At 38.4% G+C, this 21633-nt stretch overlaps 1 protein-coding gene and 1 pseudogene across 3 annotated transcripts in view; both read left to right on the forward strand.

Annotated features, from left to right (window-relative positions):
* Positions 1-21633, forward strand: part of LOC128654012 (interleukin-1 receptor type 1) — a 317896-nt gene that overhangs the window by 190681 nt on the left and 105582 nt on the right. For 2 of the 3 annotated variants that reach the window (XM_053707657.1, XM_053707656.1), the window contains 4 exons: positions 3383-3548; positions 8553-8618; positions 14151-14280; positions 15855-16000. In XM_053707657.1, the coding sequence (XP_053563632.1) occupies positions 3383-3548; positions 8553-8618; positions 14151-14280; positions 15855-16000 (508 nt within the window). The remainder of the gene's footprint in view (positions 1-3382; positions 3549-8552; positions 8619-14150; positions 14281-15854; positions 16001-21633) is intronic. The other variant, XM_053707658.1, reaches the window with a different exon arrangement.
* LOC128654013 (DNA replication licensing factor mcm5-A-like) lies at positions 5690-8079 on the forward strand (annotated as a pseudogene).

Raw genomic sequence — 21633 nt, forward strand, 5'->3', positions numbered from 1 at the left:
TGCGATCGGATGGATTGCTATCTGCCGCCTCAGAGGTGGCGGACGAGATAAGGAGCAGCGGTCTTAAGAGCGCTGCTTCCTAACTCCTGTTTTCAGCGAGCCTGAAGGCTCATGCGGAAACAGAGGCATTGGGGCCCATACAGGGCTTGATAAATCGGCCCCTTTATGTGTGTGTATGTGCGTGTGTATGTTTATGTATACACTGCATTTGTGTGTGTATGTATCTGAGTGTGTGTATGTTTATGAATTTATGAACTGTACATAAGTGTGTGTTTGTTTATGTATGTAGGTGTGTGTGTATGTTTATGTATGTATGTAGTGTGTGTGTTTATGTGTGTAGGTGTGTGTGCATATGTATGTATCTGTGTATATATATATATATATATGTGTGTGTATGTATGTGTGTGTGCATATGTATGTATGTACTTTATGTGTATATATGTGTGTGTGTGTATGTATGTATGTATGTATGTGTGTGTGTGTGTGTGTGTATGTTTATGTATGTATGTAGTGTGTGTGTTTATGTGTGTATGTATGTGTGTGCATATGTATGTATCTGTATATATATGTGTGTGTGTATATGTATGTATGTACTTTATGTGTATATATGTGTGTGTGTGTGTGTGTGTGTGTATGTATGTGTGTGTGCATATGTATGTATGTACTTTATGTGTATATATGTGTGTATGAAAAATATATATGCCTATTGAGTAGGTGATTATAAACTTTATTTTAGTTTTATATAATTGTGATCACAATTAATTAACTTATTTTATTTGTTTTGCTTAGATTTTTAACATTGTTGCATTTTTCACATGTATTAAAATATACTTTTAACTCAGTTGAAAGCTTTTTGTACTATATATTTCTTTCTTAACCCCTGCTCACACTTTTGAGCGCCGCTATCACTACCTTTTAGGTAACACAATATTTTTTATACATACATAAACATACACATACATACACACACATACACACATACACACTCAAATACACTTGTACATACACACACATACAGTACATACATACATAAACATACGCACACATACACACCCACATACATACACTCATACACATACAGGTATAGTGTTTGTCTTACAGCGCTAAAAATGTGGACCTATGGCTCCTGTCTGGAGTTGGTCCCCAGATACCCACTAATTAGAAAGATATACAGAATGTTAGTCAGAAAGGAGCGCCAATAAAGGCAAGGTCCGATAAGGTTGAGTGTGGATAATGTAACTGACGATATAGTACTGAAATTCAGCTACAATTATGGTAATTGTGATGTATCAATATATATATATCTAGATTGAAACATATATGTGGCACAAGATTCTAAAAGGTACATAAAAGTATTTAATATTGAACATTAAAACATGAGCATCATTAGAACAAATGTATTATTGACCTGAACGGCAGGAAATATTATATAAAACCATATAAAACAGAAACACACGTGTGTAGCTTATTCACTTAGGGTTGATAGTGGTATATCATAAAATGGGTTGTCAAAGTGTGAACCTCATACTAAGATAAGCACTAGATGTTGGTGGTGACTTGACTCAAGTCTTGATAAAGGCCTCTACTGTGGGCCGAAACGCGTTGACAAAGTTATGGTGAGCTATTTTCCTTGATTATTGAATTACAATACAGTATTATACTATGTTGTTATTTTTCATCTACAGGTATTGAAGATTTCCCAGAATTATTTTTATTTCTATTTTTGGCTATTTTTATTTTTATTTTTAATTCTATTTTATTTTATTTTTCATATATATATGTTTTTCATTTTTTCATCCTTTCACTTGGGACTACAACCTTTTTTCAAATCCAGAATCGTTTCAGATGCTAACCAATGACTTTTCTGTGATCACTCCCACTAGTTTGTGTACACACTAGTTGATTTAATTTTTGGATTTAACTTGTGGATTTAATTTTTTGGACTTATGTGTATCACCACTTTGGTTTGAACTTTTGAACTTTTGAACATTTGGACTAATTAATTTTTGAATTTCTTGAACTTTTTGGTTTGTTTGTATCACCACATTGGATCACAACAATTTGGATGGTTTAACATATATTTTTTGGACTTACTAAGAGAATTCTCAGTCACAATTTTTTATTTCTCACTTTTTGCAAGTGACACTTGGATATCACCACTTTCATGTTAATTGTTATTATTATTTTCCTGTCTATGTAATTTAATTGTTCATGAGACATTATATATATGTGCTACAACTCTATATATATAACTGCCAGCGTTTTAGCATCAACATCACTTAGCACCACCAACATCTAGTGCTTATCTTAGTATGAGGTTCACACTTTGACAACCCATTTTATGATATACCACTATCAACCCTAAGTGAATAAGCTACACACGTGTGTTTCTGTTTTATATGGTTTTATATAATATTTCCTGCCGTTCAGGTCAATAATACATTTGTTCTAATGATGCTCATGTTTTAATGTTCAATATTAAATACTTTTATGTACCTTTTAGAATCTTGTGCCACATATATGTTTCAATCTAGATATATATATTGATACATCACAATTACCATAATTGTAGCTGAATTTCAGTACTATATCGTCAGTTACATTATCCACACTCAACCTTATCGGACCTTGCCTTTATTGGCGCTCCTTTCTGACTAACATTCTGTATATCACTCATACACATACACACACATACACACACAAATACACTCGCACATACACACACATACGGTACATACATACATAAACATACGCACACATACACACCCACATACATACACTCATACACATACACACACAAATACACTCGCACATACACACACATACAGTACATACATAAACATACGCACACATACACGCCCACATACATACACTCATACACATACACACACAAATACACTCACACATACACACACATACAGTACATACATACATAAACATACACAAACACATACATATAGTACACACATAAACATACACACACATACATACACACACACACACACACACACATATATACACACAAACACATACACACATACATACATACAAAAACATACACACACACACATACACACACATATACATACACACAACACATACACACACACACACATATACATACACACACACATACATATACACACACATACATACACACACACACACACACACATAAGCACACACATATATATATACACAAACACATACACATATACACACACATACATACATACAAAAACATACACATACACACACACACACACACACACATATACATACACACAACACATACATACACACACACACACATATACATACACACACAAACATGTTTGGAAATACATTTGAAAATAAAAAATATAACTGCTTTTACATACAGGATTGCCAGCCTTTGAATTTCAACATAAGGTACGGAAATGTAAAGGACAACCTGATCATACAAAATGCAACTGTACAAGATGGAGGAATATATACTTGTAAAGTACCATTTATCTATAATGGTACAGAATATACCATCTCTCGAACCATTAATTATACTCTTCAAGGTAATCATTTACTTTTCTAATATGGGATTTTTATTTAGTTGTAAATATTAAGCTAAATCTAACATTTCAAAAGCAAAAAAAGTCATTTTTATATATTCAATACAGACATTTATAAACTTTTTCTTTTTTAAAGAATTAGCATGTCATATATAGGATTTGGCTAGTAAAATGTTCATGAAAGTTATAACATAACTTTCTCAGAACAGGTTGATTCTCTTCCTGTACCAGATAGTCTTGTCCAGTTTAATATCTAGATTACAATACTCATTGTTTTCAAAATCAAGCTGAGAGATATGGGGGCGTATTTATCTCCATATGGAGCTTGATGCCCCTTGTTTCCGGCGAACCTTCAGGCTCGCCGGAAGCAGAAGTTATGAAGCAGCGGTCTAAAGACCACATCTCCATAACTTGTCTTCCTGCTCTGAGGCCGCGGACAGAAATCAACCCGATCGAATACGATCGGGTTGATTGACACCTCCTGCTAGCGGCCAATTGGCCGCGAATCTGCAGGGGGCGGCATTGCACCAGCAGTTCACAAGAACTGCTGGTGCAATGATAAATGTCGACAGCGTATGCTGTCGGCATTTATCGATGTGCGGCGGACATGACACGTTATTTTTTATCATGTCCACTCGCACATTGTTAAATATGCCCCAAAGCCTTGTGTAATATGTGCACCAGCTATTCTGAAATACATAAAACAACAGAAATAACACAGGTATGTTGTATTCACCACACTTTACAAGGCATATAAATTGTTGCAGGAAACAATACAGACTTCAGACAATTTTTTTTTAGTATTATCAGTTATTTATAGAGCAACAACAGATTCAGCAGCCAAAATTTTGTAATTGCTGATTAAAAACTGAACAGATTTATCTCAGACACAAAAAATTTACAACTAACCATGCTCCATCTGGTTGAAGTAATAAAGATAATTGTTCTATACACCCTGGCCTGTCAGAAAAACTAAGACATTTAGGGCTAGATGTATCAAGCCCTTTTCTCCACGATTTATTATGCAGCGTTCATCAGACCACTGCTTCCCTAACTTGTTCTTAACCTCTTAAGGGGGGAATATGTATGCCTCTCTCCACCAGGGAGTGATAACTTGAGCTTTTAGGGGAGCACCACTGCTTTGAACAACACAATAGACAGATATATATAATTTAATACAATAGTTCAGGGCTTGGCTAATCACATATGATGCAAAATGAAATGGTGTTTAGCAACTGCACTATTAATATCTTTGTTTTGTTTTCTCTTGGTAATCGTGTCGCTTTGATTGGGCATTGTTAAGTATTGGCCATTCAGTCTTGCTTGCTTAAAAGAGTGACCTTCTTACAGTTATAGAAATGTGGCTAAGAGAAACCCTGTTCTATACAGTTAAGAGTGAAGTTTGGGAATTGCAATTTGTACAGTGTGTTTTTGTAATCGTGGTTTGTACAGTGTGTTTTTTGTAATTTGGGCTTGTACTATGTGTTTTTGTAAACATGGTGTGTGCAGTGTGCTTTTGTAAACATGGTTTGTTCAGTGGGTTTCTGTAAATGCTATTTGTACAGTGGGTTTTTGTAAACATGGTTTGTAGAGTGGGTTTTTGTAATTGTGGTTTGTACAGGGGATTTTTGTAAACGTGCTTGTATAGTCGGTTTTGTAAACGTGGTTTATTCAGTGGATTTTTATAAGCGTGGCTTGTACAGTTGGTTTTTAACTAGTGAGAGTTAGGTTTGGAAACTGAAGCCTGTATGCTCCAAGTGCCATTATAGGAAAATTTAAATCAAATGTGTGTTAACAATCTTGGCTGTGTTTGATACGAAAAGGTGGTGAATGCTTTGTTAATGAAAATAGTTATGGCCATTCCCATTTTTCCAACATCAGAGAAAAAAATCATAGCTGATTATTCTACATTTATGTAATACAGCAATACTATTTTCTTGCTCTAAAAAAAGATTTGTGTTCCTGGTTAACACTTTTGTTATAGACTTTTGCTTAAGCCTCACATTACAAACCTATCTGGCAACTATTATTTTGAAAATGTATGTATATAACGTAATTAAAAAGGATTATCATTTGGACAAAGATGTAGAGGTGACCGCCGGTTTTCTCAGAGGTGACCGTCGGTTTTCTCTGTTCTAGCCATCATGTCTGGTTTTGATGATCCCAGTATTTTACTACAGTGACAGCTTTGGCGGAGAACAGCAAACAGGGGATGATGGGCAGGCAAAGAAGACCCAACTCAAGAAGCGGTTCCATGAGTTCCTCCGCCAGTACTGAGTGGGCACTGACCGCACCGGGTTCACCTTCAAATACAGTGATGAACTCAAGCGGCACTATAACCTGGTGGTATTATTATTATTTTATTATTATCGGTTATTTATAGAGTGCCAACAGATTCCACAGTGCTATAAACATAGGCAGAGTACAACAAAACATTTATAGGGATCAAACAGGTAGAGGGCCCTGCCAAGAGTCGCACTGTTGTAGTCAGCTCTTAAGAAGGTGATCTACACACAGCTGGACTCTTAGGGAATACTGGATTGAGGTGGAGATGGAGTACCTGGCCAGCTTTGATTAGGATCTAGCAGACTATCTGTACAAGCAACCCACAGAGGACCTGCAGCTGCTAGAGGAGGCAGCTCAGGAAGTAGCAGATGAAGTCACTTGCCCTTGACCTGCAGGTGAAGAGACTATCCAAGAAATTCAGGTCATGTTGAAGTCTAATGCCAACCCTGCCAACATCAGAAGTCTGAAGTCAGAACAGATGTCTCCTCTGGTGAAAATTCCAGGTATAATCATCACTGCAACAGCCATCAGAGCCAAAGCTACCAAAATTTCTATCCAGTGCCGCAGCTGCCGTAACACAATCAGTAACATATCTGTGCAGCCTGGTCTTGAGGGCTATGCCATGCCATGGAAACGCAACACTGAGCAAGCTGGCCAACCCAAGTGCCCCCTGAATCCCTATTACATCATCCCTGATAAGTGTAAGTGTGTGGACTTCCAGACTTTGAAGCTGCAGGAGTCGTCTGATGTCATGCCCCACGGAGAGATGCCGTGTCACATGCAGCTGTATTGTGACAGATACTAGTGTGACAAGTGGTTTCTGGGAACAGAGTCACCATCATGGGGATCTACTCCATCAGAAAGAGCGGCAAAACTTCAACAAAGCTCCTTTATAGAGTAAGTGTGGGGATCTGGAGCTTCTACACAAGGGTGTTACGGATCCTGGTGGATACTGAAGGCACAGGAAAAGTGCTGCAGGTGCCATGACACCACAGGAGGAAGAGGAGATCAGGCGTTTGGCATCCAAACCAGACATCTACAAGATCATTGCTAAAAGTATTGCTCCCTCCATCAATGGCAGTAGTGATATCAAGAAGTCTATTGCGTGTCTGCTCTTTTGGGGTTCTCTCAAAAGACTCCCAGACAGATTGACACAGAGAGGAGTTATCAATCCTCTGATGCTGGAAGACCCTAGAACAGCTAAATCTCAGTTGCTAAAGTTTGTGGAAAGGTGTTCTCCAATTGGGGTTTAAACCTCTGGAAAAGGCAGCAGTGCAGCAGGTCTGATAGTCTCTGTAATGCGTGATCCTGTATCCCGTAACTTTATCATGGAAGGAGGAGCCATGGTGTTAGCAGATGGAGGTGTTGTGTACATTGATGAGTTTGATAAGATGCAAGAAGAATGCTTCGTTGCCATCCATGAGGCGATGGAGCAACAGACCATCTCTATTGCCAAAGCCGGCATTACAACCACCCTGAACTCTCATTGTTCTGTGCTGGCTATGGCTAACTCTGTATACGGTAGCTGGGATGACACAAAAGGGGAAGAGAACATAGACTTCATGCCCACCATCCTCTCCAGATTTTATATGATCTTCATTGTGAAGGATGAGCACAATGAGCAAAGGGACATGACTCTTGTCAAGTATGTGATGAATGTGCATTTGAGTGCTCATACACAGACCAAAGCAGTGGAGGGCGAGGTGGAGCTGAACACTCTGAAGAAATACATTGCGCATTGTAGAGCATAGAGTGATCCATGACTCTTAGCAGAAGCATCAGAGGAGTTAAATAACAGGTGTATTCTAATGCGCAGTGGAGCTCGGGAGCACGAGAGAGAAAGCAAGAAGAGATCCAGCATCCCCATTACAGTCAGACAACTGGAAGACATTGTCTGTATCTCAGAGTCACTCAGTAAGATGAAGCTGCAGCCATTTGCCACAGACACAGATGTAGATGAGGCACTGCTGTTGTTCCAGGTGTCTACGTTGGGTGCTGCCATGTCTGGAAGCCTCTCTGGTGTTGAAGGATTCACTACACAAGAAGATCATGAGATGCTCTCATGTATTGAAAAGCTGATGAAGAGGAGTTTGTCTATTGGTTCACGGGTTTCTGAACACAGTATTATCGAGGACTTTATAAAACAGAAATATCCTGAGCAGCTATACACAATGTACTGCACCTAATGATGAGACGTGGAGAGATCTAACATCGCCTGCAACACAAAGTTCTGTATCGCATTAAGTGAGCGTTTAATGTTCAGTGAGGCTTTGCCAGGCTCTGTTAGGATTGTGATTATGGACAAAGGATAACCCTGGTTTTTCCATTTCATGCTCGTCCCTCCTAAAACTAGACTGGAAGGCATTTGTGGCTTCTGGAAATTTGGTGAATCTAATTGATCTGTGCCTAAGGCTGAGGATAGCACCCGGCTGTTATGCCGCTTATTTAATAAAAATCCAACTTTCTCTGTTTTTTTTCTGTTAGTGACTAAATGGCGCAGATCTGACTTATTTTGTGTCTAACTTCTGAGATAGCTATTCCGGTGAGGCCTCTTGGAGATGCATCATATGGACCTTGTTACTTTTAATCTCCTATACACTGGAAGTCATTTATGACAACACATGCTTTTTTTGTACTTAGTAGATAATTAAACCATTTGCATATCATTAAAAAAAGATGTAGACGTAAACATACTAACTTGCTGTATTTTCTCTCTTTCAGCGCAACTAGCTAACATTCCCCCAACAATTTTAAATCCAACAAATAATGTTGTGGAGGTGACGTTAGGTAAGTGGCATTTATGTACATACTGTATATGACTAAAATAAAACTCATTCAATATTCCATTTGGTACCAAATATAAAACCACTATTTCTAGACATGCACCTAGATTATGAGTTTTGCGTTACAGTTTTAACGATGAAAAAAATGGCCATTTCAGTGTAAAAACCAAAACGCAGCCATTACGAGTCTTGTCGGTATAGCTATACCGCAAGCATTTTAGCCTGTAATGCAACATCAATCCCCCACTCAAAAAAAAAAAAAAAGTTTTTGCGTGGGATTTCCATAGCGCCGGTATTACAGGTTGTGCAGTGAGGCTAAAGTGCTTGCGTTACAGCCTATACCAACAAGATCCGTTCCACTATCTGAGACCAGTAGTTATGAGTTTTGAGCAACAAAACTGTTACAAAAAACTCATAACTAAAATATTATAAAGTACACTAACACCCATGAACTACCTATTAAACCCACCTTCCTGCATCACAAACACTTTAATAAAGTTATTAACCCCTAATCTGCTGCTCCCGAAATTGCTGCCACTAATAAAAGTTATTAACCCCTATTTTGCTGCTCCCTGACATCGCCACCACTATAATAAAGTTATTAAACCCATATAAACTAAATTAAACATTAAAAAAAAACTAACACTACTAAAAAAAATTAAATCTTAAATTACAAAATGTAAAAAATAATAAATTACAAAAAATAACAAACACTACGTTACGAAAAATAACTAACAAAATTATCCAAAATAAATAACAAACAAAATAATCCAAAATAAAAACAATTATACACCATTTCTAATAGCCCTATAAAAATTAAAAAGCCCCCCAAAATAAAAAAAAAACCCTAGCCTACAATAAACTACCAATAGTCCTTAAAGGGGCGTTTTGTAGGGCATTGCCCTAAAGAAATCAACTCTTTTACCTGTAGAAAAATACTAAGACCCCCCAACAGTAAAACCCACCACCTAACCAATGCCCCAACAAAACTGTTACACAAAACTCATAATTAAAATGTTACAATTTACACTAACACCCATCAACTACCTATTAACCCCTATTACCACACCTTCCCGCATCGCAAACACTATAATAAAGTTATTAACCCCTAATCTGCTGCTCCAGAAATCACTGCCACTAATAAAAGTTATTAACCCCTATTCTGACGCTCCCTGACATTGCCACCACTATAATAAAGTTATTAAACCCATCTAAACTGAATTACACATTAAAAAAACTAACACTACTAAAAAAAAAAAAAAAAAAAATTAAAAATTTTAAAAACAATTACACCTAATCTTATAGCCTTATAAAAAAAAAAAGCCTTTTGTAGGACATTGCCCTAAAGAAATCAACTTTTTTTACCTGTAAAAAAATACAAAGACCCCCCAAAAGTAAAACCCACCACCTAACCAACCCCCCAAAATAAAAAAACAAACTCTAACAAAAACCAAAGCTACCCATGCCCTGAAAATGGCATTTGTATGGGCATTGCCCTTAAAAGGGCAATTAGCTCTTTTTAAAAATCCCAAACCCTAATCTAAAAAAAAAACCCAGACGATCCACTTACAGTTTCTGATGTCTGGACATCCAGGCAGAGAGAAGTCTTCATCCAGGTGGTGAGGTCTTCAACCATACAGGCAGCGTCTTCTATCTTCATCCAGGCGGCATCTTCTATCTTCATCCCAGCGGCGTCTTCTATCTTCATCCCGGTGGCACGGAGCGAGTCCATCGTCCAAGACATCCGGCACGGAGCGTCCTCTTCATATGGTCGCACTTTACACTAAATCTTTAATGCAAGGGAGCCTTTTCAAAATGGCGTCACTTGCATTCCTATTGGCTGATTTGATTTTTGAAATTTAAATCAGCCAATAGGATGAGAGCTACTGAAATTCTATTGGCTATTCTAATCACCCGCCTGGATGGATGAAGACGTCACCACCTGGATGAAGACTTCTCGCCACCTGGATGTCCGGACTTCATAAACTGTAAGTGGATCGTCGGGGGTTAGTGTTAGTTTTTTTTTTTTACTTTTTTGGGTGTCTTTTTTTTAGATTAGGTTTTGGGCTTTTTTAAAAGAGCTAAATGCCATTTTAAGGGCAATGCAAAATAGCTAAATGCCCTTTTAAGGGAAATGCCCATACAAATGCCCTTTTCAGGGCAATGGGTAGCTTAGGTTTTTGTTAGAGTTATGTTTTTTATGGGGGCGGTTGGTTGGGTGGTGGGTTTTACTGTTGGGGGGGTCTTTGTATTTTTTTACAGGTAAAAGAGCTGATTTCTTTAGGGCAATGCCCTACAAAAGGCCCTTTTAAGGGCTATTAGTAGTTTATTGTAGGCTAGGGTTTTTTATTTTGGGGGGGCTTTTTTATTTTTATAGGGCTATTAGATTAGGTGTAATTGTTTTTATTTTGGATAATTTTATTTTATTTAGTGTTTGTTATTTTTTTGTAATTAAGTGTTTGTTATTTTTTGTAATTTAGTATTTTTTATTTTTTGTAAATTTAGATTTAAACTTTTTTAGTAGTGTTAGTTTTTTTTTAATGTGTAATTTAATTTATTTAATTATAGTGGCGACGATGTCGGGGAGTGGTGGAATAGGGGTTAATAACTTTTATTAATGGCAGTGATGTCGGGAGCAGCAGATTAGGGGTTAATAACTTTATTTAGGTGTCGGCGATGTCGGGGGAGGCAGATTAGGGGTGTTTAGTTTTGGGGTTTATGTTAGGGTGTTAGGTTTAAACGTAACTTTTTTTTCCCCCATAGACATCAATGGGGTTGCGTTACGGCGATTGCCATTCCGTGCTTCAGGTTTCTAACACCTTCTCCCCATTGATTTCTATAGGGAAAGCGTGCATGAGCACATCAAAGCAGCCCTTGGATTTTGTGCGGTATGGAGCTCATCGCCACCATATCGCACGCACAAGGCCGCTTTTTAGAAACTTATAATGGCAGTGCTATGGAGGGTGAAATAACACAACTTTTGTTGCGTTTGTTTCGCACCCTCTATAGCGCAAAACTTGTAATCTAGGTGTGAGTTAGGTGCACACATATTTCCTCATGTTTCTTTTACTGACTAAAGTTTAGTTGCACTATGGTAACAAAGTATACAGATAAATCTACTTACCCAGAAGTCATTAAGAAATTGTTATAATAGACATTTAATAATAGCAACACTGTCAAATATATAGGGCTAGATTACAAGTGGCAGAGTAACTGTGCTCAAAGTAAAATGTTAATGAAGGAGTGGTTGCGGCTGCACAGCTCCCGGAGTTCTCTGCCGAAATCTGTCCCGGGTATGTGACGTCACCCGCTGTAGCGGATGCAAATATCTCCGTGGTGGGTCCTCGATTCAGGAAAGGTGCAAGGCTCAAAGGTGCGGGAACCAACCGCACAGAATAGTGCAAAAAAGATGAGAGAGCCGCACAAAGTTCAAATATTCAAAAAAGCAAATTTATTGCATATAGACAGAAAAAATAAACATAGCAATAAAAGGTGTCTGACGCGTTTCCCGCCCTCTAGTGGCGCTTCATCAGAGACATAATGAGCATGTACACATCCTATCCTTATATCAGGCAAAACTTGCCCACACTTTTGCCCACACATAACTAAATTTAAAAAATAAAGTACAGTGAAAAACAAAAACATGTATGTATATAACAACTGAACAAAATACATCTCATTTACAGTGCTGTCCCTGTACACAACATTCTATTAAGGATTTTGGCCATTATGAGCAATATTATTCAGAGAAGAGGAAAGTTAAAAAAAAGGACAATTCAAGAAAGAAGGGGACACTCCATAATATTGGTGAACCGCACATTTCAGTTCGCTCAGGGAACCCCTGTTACATATGCCAGCACATGCGGATGCAAAGAGACACTCCACTATAATAAAAAAACTTTCCATATATATAAACTATACGCAAGGAGCTTGAATTGTTCCTTCCATTCATCAACAGTGGCTATTGTGCAAAAGTGCACCCGCATATATCAGCACATCCAAATTCCTCATCGTGACAGCAATGTGGCAGCAATAACACCTATAAGCTACCGTATACCCATTACAACCCGTATGTTGTGTACTGTGTGTAACAATAAGTATAACAATTATCTACTTATACACATAAGCAGTCAGAATCTAATGCCCTATTATCACAAATGTTAAGTTTGACATTTTACAATATAATCTTCCATTTTCAGTACAGTCTACTGCAAACTTCAACTCTAATGGTATCTGGAGATAAAAAAATCTAAAAGTTAGTGTGAAAACACATACAATGTTTTGATATACTCAAATACTTCTTGGTGTGTGCCCAAAAGTGTACCCAAAAAAATAGTTGTCTTAAATATTGCAATATGCAGATATCAAGAAAAAGAATTCTCTGCTATATCAGATATAACTATAAAATCAAATACACCATGGACACAAACCAATTACTCCCATATTGAATGAACTCAAAAAGTATACAGATAAGCAGATGTCCAAACCCAACCCCTCAGTTAGGTACAGAACGCGGACACAACATCTCACTCATGCACACATACACACATGCATGTTTGGATTTATGCATGTGTGTATATATATACGTGTATATACTATGTATATGTATATATATATTTCTCCACTCTCTGCATCCATTTGTTTAGCCCCCACTTGAGTGAGATGTTGTGTCCGCGTTCTGTACCTAACTGAGGGGTTGGGTTTGGACATCTGCTTATCTGTATACTTTTTGAGTTCATTCAATATGGGAGTAATTGGTTTGTGTCCATGGTGTATTTGATTTTATAGTTATATCTGATATAGGAGAGAATTCTTTTTCTTGGATGTGCTGATATATGCGGGTGCACTTTTGCACAATAGCCACTGTTGATGAATGGAAGGAACAACTCAAGCTCCTTGCGTATAGTTTATATATATGGAAAGTTTTTTTTATTATAGTGGAGTGTCTCTTTGCATCCGCATGTGTTGGCATATGTAACAGGGGTTCCCTGAGCGAACTGAAATGTGCGGTTCACCAATATTATGGAATGTCCCCTTCTTTCTTGAATTGTCCTTTTTTTACCTTTCCTCTTCTCTGAATAATATTGCTCATAATGGCCAAAATCCTTAATAGAATGTTGTGTACAGGGACAGCACTGTAAATGAGATGTATTTTGTTCAGTTGTTATATACATACATGTTTTTGTTTTTCACTGTACTTTATTTTTATTTTTTAAATTTAGTTATGTGTGGGCAAAAGTGTGGGCAAGTTTTGCCTGATATAAGGATAGGATGTGTACATGCTCATTATGTCTCTGATGAAGCGCCACTAGAGGGCGGGAAACGCATCAGACACCTTTTATTGCTATGTTTATTTTTTCTGTCTATATGCAATAAATTTGCTTTTTTGAATATTTGAACTTTGTGCGGCTCTCTCATCTTTTTTGTAAAATGTTAATGAGGCTGAGTTTGCGCTTTTGGGGTGTGCATAACACAGTTTTAAAATTAATATTATATTTATAATTCTAAAATGATTTCCTAATCATTTATTTTATAGGATCTTCTTTAAACCTTGTCTGCAAAGTGAGGTACAGCAACATATTAATAGTTCTGCTATTGTGGACTTACGATGGCACTGACATTAAAGATTATTACAATGCTAGTAGAGTTACAGTACAGGCGCTCCAGTAAGTATACCTTACATCAACTATAAAATAGAAAAATCCTTTTTAATTCCTATAGAAGTTAGATGCATATTATATTGTTTTGGCTGGGTGGCCATGCACACTACATATTATGGGTATTATAAAATGTCTCATCTAGAATATGTATCCTTATGCAGGCATACTTCAATCTTAAAGGGACATTGTACTGTAAAATTGTCTTACCTTTAATGCACAATTATTAATTTACCTTCTTTAGTATATCAAATTGTTTACTAAAAGCACTGTTACCTTTATTTGGGTGTTTGAAATAGTTAAAGTTGCCTTTTGAAACCACTACCTATACTGAACATTTTAGTGCTGCAGTATCAGCTATAATAAAGCTATAAAGAGGCAACAGCAGAAATTAATCTTCTAGTGGCCTTGGGAGAGAAAGCCCAGCACATTTGAAATGGTGTTTCTGAAGCTGCTTTGAATACAATGAACTTTATCTGCTTCATGCCTGAGTGCATGGTCCCTTTAAAGGGACAGTGTACACAAATTTTCACATAACTGCATGTAATCGACACTACAATAAAGAAGAATATGCACTGATACTGATCTAAAAATCTGGAATGAAACATTTTACTTTTTAGCACTGTTAATGTGGTTAGACTGGGACACCCAGTGAAATGGACTGGGAAAGCAGAAAGAGCAGACACCCCCCTCCCCACTTTCCTGCATATGAAAAGACCCATTAAATAAAAAGGAGCAAGCAGGAGTCTGTAGACTTGGGTCAACATCTGATACTTTGGGTCTTGGTTAGGAATCTGAAAATCAGCACAATGTTAACCTGGCATGCGTTAAATTCTATTGCACTCAAGTGAATGCTTTTTCTTTAACTTAATAATACACTATTTCTTTTATGAGCAAAAACCACAATCGTGTTAGTCCACCACTTATAATCTGGCCCTAAATCAGTGTACTAACTTCTGCTTTCTAGCCATCAAATCATCAGAGGTCCCATTTCCACTAGAGTCTAATGCCTTTCTATTCTGAAATATATTGATAAGCCAAATTTCACTTTTTAATCTTCGGTACAATCTGAACTAGCAATACATCCAAAAAAAGAAAAGTTAAAGGGACATGAAACCCAAAATTCTTCTTTCATTCCTGATCCTGAGCCTATCCTAGGTAAACTTTTCAACAAAGGATACCAAGAGAACAAAGCAAATTTGATCATAGAAGTAGATCTGAAAGCTGTTTAAAAGTGTATATGCTCTGTCTGAATCATGAAAGAAAATGTTTGGGTTTCCTGTCCCTATTAATTTGATGCAATCAAGCATACACATTTACTTTCAACTTTTTATACACATTCTTTTTTAGTTGCGTGCAAAAAGCAGATAAATACCCCCATCACTTGCACGCTACATTTAACTCATAATCTAGCCCTATACTGATAATGTATAAAGGTCTTATGTGCTCTAGTTCAACTGGGTTTTTCTACCTAAAGGTAATAATAATTTCAAGAACCTAAGTTATTCATATACTCAATATCAACATTACATTAGCTAAAAAATGCCTTGGTCATATTATTTTTTTTTCTTTTGTTAATTAAGATACAATAGATCTCAAGATGGAATCAAAGAAGCAATAAGAAACCTGACATTTTTAGAAATTAAAGAAGAAGACTATGATAAACGTTTTTTCTGTGAAGCTCGTGCTGGTGTGAATCCAAAGGCGTATGTTATATTAAAGCGACCTGGTAAGTCTCCTATTAGTTTAATGTTTATTTTTTAAGACCTAGGTTTACTATTGTGACAAATTAAGTTCTAATTAGTGATGTCGCGAATAGTTCGCCGGCGAACATAGCAAGTTCGCGTTCGCCTCGGCGGGCGAACATATGCGATGTTCGATCCGCCCCCTATCCGTCATCATTGAGTAAACTTTGACCCTGTACCTCACAGTCAGAAGACACATTACAGCCAATCAGCAGCAGACCCTCCTTCCCAGACCCTCCCACCTCCTGGACAGCATCCATTTTAGATTCATTTGGAAGCTGCATTCTTAGTGAGAGGAGGGACAGTGTAGCTGCTGCTGATTTAATAGGGAAATCGATAGCTAGGCTAGTGTATTCAGTGTCCACTAAAGTCCTGAAGGACTCATCTGATCTCTGCTGTAAGGACAGCACCCCAAAAAGCCCTTTTTAGGGCTAGAACATCAGTCTGCTTTTTTTTTTTTTTTTTCCTGTGTAATCTAATTGCAGTTGCCTGCCTGTGTCAGATTCTGTTTGGTAATTCACCTCTGATGTGGTATAGCACAGCTAGTCTAGCGTATATCGTGTGTATGTTACACACAGTTACACACTGGATGGCCTATAGTGAGTAACTATGTGTGTTAATGTTGCCCCTGTAACAATAAACACATATGACTGATGAATTAGTAAGTTATATGGGGCTTGTAATGGCGGAAGCAGTATATGTGTAACTAAACTTCAATAAGAGCAGCGGAACAGCAGAGTAAATCAGAGATAATAATGGGTGAAGCAGTTAGGCACAGATTAGGACGTTAGTGGCAGTCTGTAAATACAATAATAATATATGCAACTGCAAAAGTTCAGTTCATACGACCTGTTCCTTCGTGTGCGGTACAGAGCGGAGCGGTCTGTGCAGTTGGGTGATAGCTGATGACGTCAGCCCGCTCCGGCTGTCAGTTGTGAGTGAGTCCGTAGGAGCTGCAGCGGAGAGCAGAGGAGAAGCGGTTAGTCAAGAAGGAGTTGGTTGGAACTGGTAAGGCTGCTGATACACAGGTGTAGTAGTATGCAGTTGGATCAGAACTGCAGACAAGCTGAAAGGCTTGGAGACTTAGTCAGTGAGTATGGAGTGCACCTATTAGACAAAATAACCTAGCAATGTTAGTATGAAAGGGAGGTGCTTAAATAGCACTTGGTTTGAGTTGGGAGGCAAAATCCTTAAAGGAACAGTGCAGTGGATGTAACCATGACACAGCCCCCCCTTAAGGAAACCACAGCGAGGTTTCACGGAACCGGCCGATCAGGGTTGCGTCGATGAAACAACGATACAAGTCTGTTAGCAGATACGTTAGTGGCAGGTTCCCATGAATCCTCCGAAGCATCAAAACCCAACCAGTGAATCAGATACTCCAGACGACCATTTCGAAACCGTGAGTCCAGGATGCTATGAATCTCATAGTCAACATCATCCGATAGGTCCTGAGCAGCCAGATCATCCATGCAGGGGGTGGCTGCAGAGTTACAAGGCTTGATGAGGGACACATGGAAAGTTGGATGGAATCAGTAGGTGTCCGGTAGCTTCAATGTGACAGTAACAGGGTTATGCAAAGCCACTATCGGGAATGGCCCAATGAAAAGTTTAGCATGCTTTTTAGTGGGTAAATGGAGCTTTAGGTTCTTAGTAGACAACCAAACATTTTAGCCGATATGGTATATAGGTTGACGTCTGTGACGAAGATCATACTGCCTTTTATAAGCTGCCTGGGCATGTCTGATATTGTCTTCTATGAGAGTGAAAGCCTGTGAGATGTCATTAACAGTGTCGTTCACTTGAGGGCAAGATGACTCAACCCTAGGAAGCATATGACTTCTGGGATGAATGCTGTTCCTAACAAAGAATGGGCTAAACTTAGAGGAGGCGTTAGGTGTGTTGTTTTATGCAAATTCTGCCAACGGGAGGAATGTGTACCAGGTATCTTGTTGTTGAGAACAATAGCATTGGAGATACTGTTCCAACCACTGGTTAGTCCTTTCCGTTTGTCCGTTACATTGAGGATGATATGAAGTGGTAAGTTTCTGGGTTATTTGCAATGCAATACAGAGTTGTTTCCAAAATCTTGAGGTGAACTGAGACCCTCTGTCTGTGAGAATGCTAGTTGGTATTCCATGGAGTCGGACGACCTCTCTAATAAATAGCTGTGAAGTCAAGGTTGCACTGGGAACTGTGGTAATTGGGATAAAATTAGCCATTTTGGAGAACATGTCGACAACGACCATAATACATGTGTATGATGACGAGTTTGGGAGATCTACAATAAAATCTATGGAGACGTCAGTCCATGGCTTGCTTGGGACTGGGTAAGGTTGGAGTAATCCTACCGGTTTCATATGAGAAGGCTTGGAACTGGAACAGATGACACATTCTGAAATGTAGTGTTTCACGTAAGGTACCAAAGAGGGCCACAAGTAAGATCGTTTCAGAATTGCGAGGGTTTTATGAATACCCAGAGGTCTAGCCAAGGGAGAGTCATGTACTGATTTTAGAATGGTAGATCTTAAGTCAGGTGGAATGTATAGAAGTTGGTTGTGGTAATACAACCCGTCAGAAGCCATCTGTAGCAAATTGGTTGGTTTTAGTGAATCCCGTTCTTGTGAAGATTTGATTTCTATAGACTTTATGGTGAGAGTGGCTATGAAGTTTTCCTTAGGAATTATGGTAGAAGGCGGGTTATCTGTGTCTGGTCTATGGTACATTCTTGACAAGGCATCCGCTTTAGCGTTCTTGGAGCCGGGCCTGTATGTTATAACATATTGAAAATGTGAGAAGTAAAGACTCCACCTCAGTTGTCTAGCTGAGAGGGTCCTGTTGGTCTGAAGATACTGCATATTCTTGTGGTCAGTCAAAATAACCACTGGATGTGCAGAACCCTCTAGAAGATGTCGCCAATGGTCAAATTAACTTTTTATTGCCAGCAACTCCTTTTCCCGACGGGGTAATTGAGTTCTGCTGGTGTCATTACCCTGGAAAAGAAGGCTACCGGGTGTATGGGTTCCTTAAAAGACTTCCTCTGTGAGAGAACGGCTCCCAACGCAAAATCAGAGGCATCGACTTCCAATATGAATTGTAAATTGGTGTCGGGGAACTGAAGTATAGGAGCGGTGGTAAATCGATTCTTTAATGTATCAAAAACCTGTTGAGTAAGTTGCGACCAATGGAATTTGTTGTGCAATTTAGTTAGGTCAGATAATGGTTTAGTCAATTCAGCAAATTTATAGATGAATTTGCGGTAGATGTTGGCGAACCCAAGAAATCTTTGTATGTCTTTCTTACACTTAGGGGTAGGCCACTGTTTAATGCAATTAACTTTAGTTTCCTCCATCTTAATGCCAGTGGAGGTGATATGGTAACCCAAGAAAGATACATGGTTAACATGAAATAAGCACTTCTCGAGTTTGGCATATAAGCTATGTGTGCGTAGACGGGTGAGCACTGTTGTGACGTGTTGGATATGTTCCTCGAGGTTTTGTGAATATATGAGAATGTCATCTAGGTATACCACTATATAAACGTCCATTATATCTCGGAAAATGTCATTAATAAAATTTGGGAATGTATCCGGCGCATTGCAGAGTCCGAATGGTATAACAGTATACTCGAATAACCCATAATGGGTTCTAAATGCTGTTAGCCACTCGTCACCGGCACAAATTCTGATGAGATTGTACGCGCCTCTCAAGTCCAATTTAGTAAAGACCTGCGCTCCACGTAACCTCTCAATTAGTTCTGGAATTAATGGTAGTGGGTACCTATTTTTTATAGTTCTCTTATTGAGTTCCCTATAGTCGATAATGGGCCTGAGTGATTCATCTTTATTCTTACAAAGAAAATTCCGGCACCAGCTGGTGAAGTGGAAGGTCTGATAAATCCTTTCTCCAAATTTTCCTGTAAGTAATTTTTTAGATGATCCAACTCAGGTTTTGAAAGTGGGTAGATGTGGCCGTAAGGTATGGTGGACCCAGGTAATAAATCAATTGGGCAGTCATATGCTCTGTGTGGAGGAAGAGATAGGGCATCTTTTTTGCTAAAGACGTCAGAAAAATCATCATAACAGGTGGGAAGTGTAGTTTCAGCTACTAATGAGATATAACGTGGTGTGTAACAATTGCTAGAACAGTAGGTAGAAGAGAGTGATATGGATAGATCATTCAAATTAAGCATAGGTTGGTGAGTCTTCAACCAGGAAATACCTAAAATAACAGGAAAAATAGGAGAGGTAATTACGTTGAAGATTATGGTTTCTGTATGACCTGTGGTAGTACTCATGGTTAATGGTACGGTCTGTTGTATAACTGGACCTGAGGAGAGGGGTGAACCATCAACGACATTAAATGAAACAGGAACAGATTTTGCTACAACAGGTATTTTATTGGCCCTTACATACTCAAGGTCAACAAAATTACCACACGCCCCTGTATCAATCAGAGCTTCAGTTTTGACCCTGCATCGATGCCACTGTAATGAGAGAGATAAGAAAAAATAAGCGCTGTTCTTATCTTTAAGGGTATGACTGCTTGTGATTTTACAGGACCTACCAGACTTTTGCTTTAACAGAAGAGGGCAAGCCTTGACTTTGTGTTCTCTAGCAGTGCAATACATGCAGAGACTCAGAAGGCGTCTTCTGTTTTTCTCCTGCTGGGTAAGGGGACCCTTAATTACACCAATTTCCATTGGAGTCTCTACATCATGTTCCTTGTGGGTAACAGATGAAGTAGGTTTCCTTGACGTGCTTGTGTAGCCAGCCTTCTCATGTCGGCGTTCCCTGATCCTTCTATCAATAGTGATAGACATTGTATACAATTCTTCAAGAGTTGAGGGTATGCCAATCCTAGATAGCTCATCTTTAATGTCATCAGACAAGCCTAAACGGAAATGATTCTTCAAGGAAGGTTCATTCCATTGGGAATCCCTTGCGTGGATCTTAAATTGGGCAATATAATCCTCAACCGGTTGCCTATTCTGTTTCAGTGCTCTAATTGAGGCTTCAGCTGAGCTCTGCTTAAAGGGGTCATCGTATAGTGATGATATCTCCTTTAGGAAATCGTCTAAAGAATTTAGAATTGGATCTTGTATCTCATAATAAGTGTCAGCCCATGCACGGGGCTCAGCCCTGAGAAAGGAGATAATAGTAAGGACTTTCAATCTATCAGTCCTGTAAGTGTTTGGTTTCAGTTCAAAAAGCAGGAGGCAAGAGTTTTTGAACTCTCTGAACAAAGTCCTGTTTCCTGAGAACTTTTCAGGCAGACTGACCTGTGGGTCAGGCATCTGTGCAGGGAGGTTACCTTTAGTGTTGAATAAATCTCTGAGACATGTTTTCACAGTCTCATTATCACTCTGCAAGTCTCTAATATTTTGTGTAAGACTGTCAATTCGCTGAGACATATTAGCTAACTGTTCAGCTACTTCCTCAGAGGTCATATTTAAGGCTAGGTTATTATGTCAAATTCTGTTTGGTAATTCACCTCTGATGTGGTATAGCACAGCTAGTCTAGCGTATATCTTGTGTATGTTACACACAGTTACACACTGGATGGCATATAGTGAGTAACTACGTGTGTTAATGTTGCCCCTGTAACCATAAACACAT

This window comes from Bombina bombina, chromosome 3, assembly GCF_027579735.1.
Source record: "Bombina bombina isolate aBomBom1 chromosome 3, aBomBom1.pri, whole genome shotgun sequence".
NCBI classification, from domain to species: Eukaryota; Metazoa; Chordata; class Amphibia; order Anura; family Bombinatoridae; genus Bombina; species Bombina bombina.